At 44.5% G+C, this 7,232-nt stretch overlaps 1 protein-coding gene across 1 annotated transcript; it reads right to left on the bottom strand.

The window, feature by feature from the left end:
- Window positions 1-557: 557 nt before the first annotated feature.
- Window positions 558-6,879, bottom strand: Fam217a (family with sequence similarity 217 member A). The gene is made up of 6 exons (XM_075971159.1): window positions 6,769-6,879; window positions 5,646-5,742; window positions 5,115-5,148; window positions 4,549-4,577; window positions 4,398-4,462; window positions 558-2,007 (listed from the first exon to the last, which is right to left on the bottom strand). The coding sequence occupies exons 2-6, from the start codon at window positions 5,706-5,708 to the stop codon at window positions 804-806; spliced, it is 1,395 nt and encodes a 464-aa protein (XP_075827274.1). The 5' UTR covers window positions 5,709-5,742; window positions 6,769-6,879; the 3' UTR covers window positions 558-803.
- Window positions 6,880-7,232: the final 353 nt, after the last annotated feature.

The following is a 7,232-nucleotide window of genomic DNA, read 5'->3' as shown; positions in this document are numbered from 1 at the left end:
TTTCTAAAACTAGAAAGAACCCTTACTGGATCTCATCACAGGTTATAGAAGCACAGCATGACTAACGAGTGGTCCAGGTGCTAGCAGTCCGGGGCATAGTCGCAGGCAATACCGCTGAAACAGTGGGGCTGACTACTTCCATAGCTGTTCGCCACCAATCTTCCTCTGAGTCCATCCAAGGTCTCCAATGGGTGAGTTAGACCATCCTTACCCTCCAGGGCCAAATGGACTCACTGGCCCACCTGGTACTACAAAATTGGCAGGGATTAGATGTACTAATAACATAGAGAGGTGCTCTTTGTTTCTTTCTCAGGTGAGGTTTGTTGTGCAGTGTGACTTTGTGGTATTCCTTGACCCCTCCAACTGCCAGGATACCTTTCCTTTCAGAGCTGTAACACAGGAAGGACTAAGACAATCACTTCAGAGAACTGCAACTCTTACCTGGCTGTATATTAGAATAAGACAATAACTGCAACAGAATAAGCCAACTGTACCATTTATTGATGATGGAATCATATTGGAAAACAATCACCAAAAAAAACCAGTCTTCTGAATAATTTGCTTTACTAAGTGAGACATTTCTTGGAAGTACAACATACAAAGGATTGTCAGTATGTCAGTGAGGAAGCCCTTGACTACCTGTAGAGATGGCAGTGACGTCACAAGTTCTACCCCATAGCATATCGAGAAGTCATTTTGTAAGGGTGGGGTGGTTTTTATTTCTAGTACCTGTTTCTCAATGATGAGTCATATTTTTGATGGGTTTCAGGGAATAGATTTACTCACACTGAGATGTACGGAAGCTATTTTTGGTCAGTGGGCGAGCACTTGCCTCTGGCTATGAGAGAAGGCGATGGGCAGTTTTGCTTCTGAGTGTGGAAAGCTTTATTCAGTAGTATGCTTTTCCTGTGAAGTTTCCTTTTGGCTTTTGGCGCCTTACTTTCTTCCTTTGGATTTTCTGGAAAAGACAGAGGTATGGGAGAAACTGCAAATGGGGACCTTGGTGGGAGACATTTTGTTGAAACTACTTTGGCCAGTGGTTGAGTTGCCTGGGCAGTAGTAGGCTTGGGTGGGAGTTCCTGGAAAGGGTTTAGAATGGCGCTTTTGGCATTCTTGAAGTCATCGAGAGCAGCAGCGCACTGTTTCGCAGAGGATGAGCATTTTAGCAGTGATCTGGAGCTCGACTTACATTTGCTGGCACCGTTCCAGGTCCATTTAGAGGCATTTTGTTCTGGCTTTCCGGAACAGGAATTGTTTTTTCTCTTATCTCGACTTCTGTCTCCACTAGAGGTCTGTAGAGTCAATGTGTCAGGAAACTTAGGTGGCCTGGCTTTCAGAGCGATGGTTTTAGAGGAAGAAGGTCGTTCTGCCATGGAAAATATTGAGAACGTGCTCTGTAGCCTTGGCTTCTCTCTTTGTATGGTCATATGTTGTAATCTTTCCAGTTCCAATAAACGAATTATTAACCGCTCAATGGAGCTTTCTGGAGGGTGTACCGAGGCCTTCCAGCTCTCACATTTTGACATGGCAAATCTGTGCAAGTCCAGAGTGTTGAAAGGAGCAGGGAGAAAGTCAGCGTAGACAGACGCTTCATTTGCTTCCTCCGAGAAGGATCTCTCCACGTGTTCTATTGTTTCTGGCTTTAAGTTCAGGTCCATCTTTTTAAAATAGCTGAGCAAAGAGTCATTCCTTTTCTCACTTTCTGATAAGTCACTTTCATCTGTGACATTTTCTTCCACACTGAGGTTTCTGTATTTCAAATTCCAATTTATAGCAGATACAGAGTCACTATTGCTGTTTCCCATAGTGGAGTATGAGCCAAGATGAAACTCACTTCTATCCTTAAGGAAGTCTCCATCAGCATAGGGCCAGCAGAGATCAGGATGAGCACTGACTTGCTTGCTGTCTGTCAAACCCGGACCACTTGTTAACGAGTGGTTTAGAGAGAAGAGCCTAGCACTGTTGGCTACACTGAAGCCAGTTTCTGCTGAAGATTTTTTTAATTCCCTTTAAAAAAAAAAAGAATTAACTAAAGGCTTCTTGAGTAGAATTAGAATACTACTAAATAACGAGGCTGGAGAGATGATTCAGCAATTAAGAGTACTTGCTCTTGTAGAGGACCTGAGTTCTCAGTTTCCAGTTCCCACATGGTGGCTCACAAGCATTGATAATTCTAGTTCCAGTGGACCCAATGCCCTCTTCTTACCTTCATGGGCACCAGGCATACAATACATACATGAAGGCAAAATACTCATAGATGTAAAAAAAATACTCTAAAATAATATTAGTAGCCTTTATCAAAGATAGGTTAATGTTTAGTTTCCAATAACATTCATGCACATAGCTACCTCTAAAATGTTAGTTTCCAAGTATATGTGAATTAGATGCAACTACATAAACGTCTTAAGGTATACTCTAAAAAAACTGATGGGCAACTCTTGGGAAAGCACAATTAAGCCCATGATGATGACTTAAAATGATTAACTGTTGCTATGTGTATGCATTTAAAGTAGCTAAGTGTCTAAGAACAGGACACCAGAGAATGACTACCTGTATCTTTGAGTAGCATTGAAATTACAGTGAAATACTTGTGGACCTCGAAGTACATGAAACTTTTAAAGAATATATATGCGGGGCTGGAGAGATGGCTCAGTGGTTAAGAGCACTACCTGCTCTTCCAAAGGTCCTGAGTTCAATTCCCAGGAACCACATGGTGGCTCACAACCATCTGTAATGAGGTCTGGTGCCCTTCTCTGGCCTGCAGACATACACACAGACAGAATATTGTATACATAGCAAATAAATAAATATTAAAAAAAGGAATATATATGTGTTACTTGTAATAAAGACTTCAAAGTTAAACTCTGTGATTTTTAAAAAATTATTTTAGCAAATAATAAACTCAACAGTATCTGTCAAATAAAATTTATCTCAGATGTAGCCCCTGGTAATTGTCTAGGCATTAGATTAAAACGATACTGGAAAAATAATATAGAAAACAGGAGTTGGGGGAACCAGACCAAAGAACACTGGGTTTCTAATTAGGTTTTGTTTTGTGTTTGGATGTTTGCTTGTTTTAAAGCTAACTAGAGAGCAGGTAGCAACAATGCCTACCTGTAGATCTAGCTACGTGGGAAATTCAGGCATTCAGACAGCTTGAGCCTGGGCATTTGAGTCTAGCCTGGGCAGCAGTGACAGACTCACATACACAACGTGGGTAGGGGTGGGAGATAATTAGAAATAGTAATATTGAAAGGTTTGACGCACCTACTTGACATGTAGTCTCAAAGGCTTCTTAGTTCTTTTAGGTTCAACATTTAATAAAAATAACAATCTAAGTCTTTGAAAAAGACTTTCATTTGTAGCAAAAGTGATTGAAACGGTCACTTAGCTAAGGCCTGGGAATGCCACCTTGCCTATGAAACACCACAGGAAAATGATTTGAAATTTAGGTTACTAACAGGCAGGCCCACACAGTACAGCAGGAGAGGAACATCAGAAGGGAAGGCCTTCTGTACCACTGAGACAACAGCCTGGAGAGGCTATCTTTTCAGAGTGCATCTCAGGGTCACTCTGAGGAGCAGGCCTTTCTCAAGGCTGAACTCTAAACGCTTCTGCAAACTAAAGCTTAGTTAATGCTGCTTCGTCACTTTCTTTACTTGTTGCTAGGCCGAGGAGAAAACTACTTAGAATGCTACTTAAACTGCTCTAAAATCCTTCCCTGATACCAAATTCCTGTATCTACAGCATGGCTACTAGCCACATTCTCTGGTTATGCCTCATCACACTCTCATTCCGCACTCACTGGTGGAGAGGGGCGAAGTCACACCTCTGTGAGCGGTGAACTCTGTGCTCTGTCTTAACCATCGCAGTGCGCTCCCACACTGGGCGCTTGCTCTGCTGAAATGCAGTGCCCTTCATTTGACCTTTAACCTGACATTCTTGTTCCCAGAAGAGTTCTTTCTGGTAGAAGTAGGTTTGCCCATCTCCTTCAGCTCTGCCGTTCCATTAGGACTAGTCCCTACGATTCTGTGTCATCTTGGTTGTAGCCACATTGCCTTGCCCTCCAATAAGAGGCCCAGTTGGCTCCATCTAAGTCTCACTGGAAGGGTTCAGTACACGTACACTGAGCTTTTTTTAGAGTGACTTTCTGTAATTTCCTATTATTTGCACAGAATATCTTTCTTCCTGATTGTGTTTCATCTTTCTATCTCAAGCAGTTAACAAGTATATTTAAATTGATTTCAGTGGAATATTAAGAGTCTATTTTCTGCTAGGTTTGGTAGTACATGCCTTTAATCCCAGCACTTGGGGTTAATCCTCTGGGCAGCCAGGCCTACACAGTAAGACCCTTTCTCAAAAAAAAAAAAAAACCAATATGTTGACACTTTTCTTACCTGCTATCCAAGGTACTTCCTTTTTTGACAGAACTCCATAGCTGAAATACCCCTTGGTTACTGTTCTGCTAATACAAAAAGCACACATGGTGTTTAAGAGCTCTGAGAATGTCCCCAGCAGCAACCGAAGGGTGCAGGGAAGAAATCGCACCTGCACTCTACTGTGAGCATGCTCCGGCACTGTTGGGTATTACAGGCAGCGCCTCTGGGCTGCGGAAGAAGAAATACACCTCATTCCGTGTGAGGATTTAATGTGCCCACAGAGAGGTTTCTCTGGGTACTTGCGTGTGTAAAGGAGGCTACAGACTATCCATCTTTAAAGATTTTGAAAACAAAATTGATACTTTTATGAGGCTGGAGTAATATAAATAAGGTCAATCTCCGTGAGAATCATCTGAAAGGGGGCTTTCAGAAAAGTAATTGAGGGTTGAGGGTGTAACTCAGTATTAGAGCACTTTGGGTATCAGCGTTAAAGCACTGGGGAAAATCCTACAGATTCTAACTTAGGAAGATGAGGGTGAGAGACCCATGAGTTGACTCAGGGTTAGGAGCACTGACTGCTCTCCTGGAAAACCTGGGTTTAACTCCTAACTCACTATTGTCTGTCTCCCGATTTCTGGGGATCTGACACCCTCTTCCGACCTCCATAGGCACTGCATGCTTGTGCACAGACATACATGCAGACAACATACACATATTCATACAAATAAAGAATACAATTTCCCTTTAAAAAGACGGAGGTGAGAACCAGCTATTGGAATTTTGAAAAGAGTCTAGGGGATGCTCAAGCTTCTTTGGGCTATGTATTCTTGGGACTGTGGTATCTGAAATGTCACATGTGAGAAAAACATATCCTTTTGTTGCAATGAGAAAGACCTGCTTATACACAGAACCAACTGTACCAAATGGTAAAGAAGACTAGACTGCCAGTTTCTCCAGGGTTGGGGGCTTGGCTCTATGTTTTTGGTATCCCAACACCTTTACTGATATATAACAAACAGACATTGGAGAAAATAAGGAGAATATTGCTGAGTTGGCAACATATTGCCTGCCATCCTCAATGAGATTGTTTCCATTTGTTAAAAACAGGGGTTTGTTTTGTTTTTCATCTGGTAATCAAAACAGGCTAAGGGGAAAGCTCAGCAGACACTGCTCACAGAGCAGTAGCAGAGCGTTATTCTCACAGGAGGACTCTCTGGAGCTCTGCTCCTGCGGTCCAAAGTCGCAATCTCAAGAGCACTGCTGTACCTCTGGAGAGATGCTTGACACATGCTGGTTGGTGCCACAGTTCTCATTGCTTTTTCTTCCCATTTTGCTGGAGCTGCTTGTCTGTTCCCTTGAAGTCCTACACGTAGAACAGGCACACTTAGGGGAAGGTTTTTCATTTTTATACAAAGAAGTTTTGTTAAGAAAATTGCTTAGAAAGGCTAGAAGTATAGCTCAATGTCAGAACTCTTGGATTCTAATCCCAGGAGCAGCAGCATCCTACCAACCACAAAAAGTCTAGAAAGCAGAGACGGCAACCATGTAACATTAGAGACGATGGCAAGCCAGATGGACACCAGGCAGACAAAACGAAATGTCAAGATCTAGTTGGGGGGATATTAGGAAATGAAAGCCAGAGGTTTGAGGTCAGATAAGATGATGTAGACAATTTGGGGAAAAACAAATACAGTGAGTTATCTCAAATTTAAAAACATACCCCAAGCCTGCTTTTAATCATTCGAAACGGAATGTGCCCACCTGAAAGCAAAACTAACCTTTACACATAGGTAAGGCCACCTTTACACATAGGCAGGGCAAGAATCTCATGCATATCATATTTCCCTAAAAAGCTCAGAGAGCCTGGTATTTTCCAATCCCAAACTATTTGGTCTAAAATCCCCCAGTAGTATTTAAGATGACCATATTCGATAGAGAGTTATACATTAATGCAATCACTGGAATAAGTAAGGTCTGGACAATTAGAAAAATTACAAACCACTGTAGTAGCCAGTAGATCTACTAATGGTTTACAAAGTATTATCTTCAGGGAATATTTATGGCTCAGGTAGTTTAAGAACCAACAAACTACCTGATCCATTGCTATACACATCCGGGACTCTGGGGCTGAAAAGTGCAGAAAGTAGCAGACTGCTAAGAAGCAGGGGCGCCATTGGGCTCACTCAGATGTGTGCCCCCCCTCCCCCCCAGTAAGGCACCACACCCGGAGGAAGGGCTGGAAACAAGGACACCTTCTGTGACCTCCATTCCAGGGTCTGCAGCCTTAGCTTCCCGTGAGTAGGGAGGCGGGTCACCTTCCACTCCTGACTGTACCAGGCTTAGTGGCCCAGGACGTCAGGGAGACCCTGAGGGTGGCTTGGGCTCTTACTCATCCGCCTCGAAGACCCACGTGTCCTGGCCGGCGTCTTCTTCCTCGCCTTCTGTCCGGGGCGCGGGTTCCTCCTCGTGATGCGTCAACAGCTCGGCGGGCGCCGGCTGGGCCTCGGCTTTCCTGCGGCGGGAGGACAGGGAGAGAGGCGGCTGCGGGCCGCGGGCGCCCCCGGCGGGGTCGCACCCGGGCCAGGCCGGGCGGCGGGAGGACGCGTCGCCCAGCAACTACCTCGGAGCTCGGAGCGCGGCTGTCCCCGCCACTCCACGTTCCACCCAGCCCCGAGCCTCTTCGGGACGCCAGGCCCTCGGGGGCGCTGCCCTGCAAGCGGTCCAGCCAATCTGACATCCCCAGTGCCCTATCCCTGTGGGGCCCCTGCTCCCCACTGCCTTCCGCAAGATCCTCCCTGGCCTTACTAGTCCTTCTTAGCTCTCTGGGAAACTCCTGGAGTCTTTTTGATCACT

The sequence above is a fragment of the Microtus pennsylvanicus genome, chromosome 4, assembly GCF_037038515.1.
Source record: "Microtus pennsylvanicus isolate mMicPen1 chromosome 4, mMicPen1.hap1, whole genome shotgun sequence".
In the NCBI taxonomy this organism is placed as follows: Eukaryota; Metazoa; Chordata; class Mammalia; order Rodentia; family Cricetidae; genus Microtus; species Microtus pennsylvanicus.
Note: the sequence above shows the minus strand (reverse complement) of the source record. Positions and strands in the feature narration are given on the sequence as shown.

Excerpts from the sequence above, each read along its gene's own strand:
- Fam217a (XM_075971159.1), bottom strand. The coding sequence starts at position 5,708 with ATGGGAAGAAAAAGCAATGAGAACTGTGGCACCAACCAGCATGTGTCA. Across the intron at positions 4,463-4,548 it reads ATGCTCACAGTAGAGTGCAG|AACAGTAACCAAGGGGTATT; the intron begins GTGCGATTTCTT and ends TTGTATTAGCAG. Across the intron at positions 2,008-4,397 it reads GGAAGTACCTTGGATAGCAG|GGAATTAAAAAAATCTTCAG; the intron begins GTAAGAAAAGTG and ends TTTTTTTTAAAG.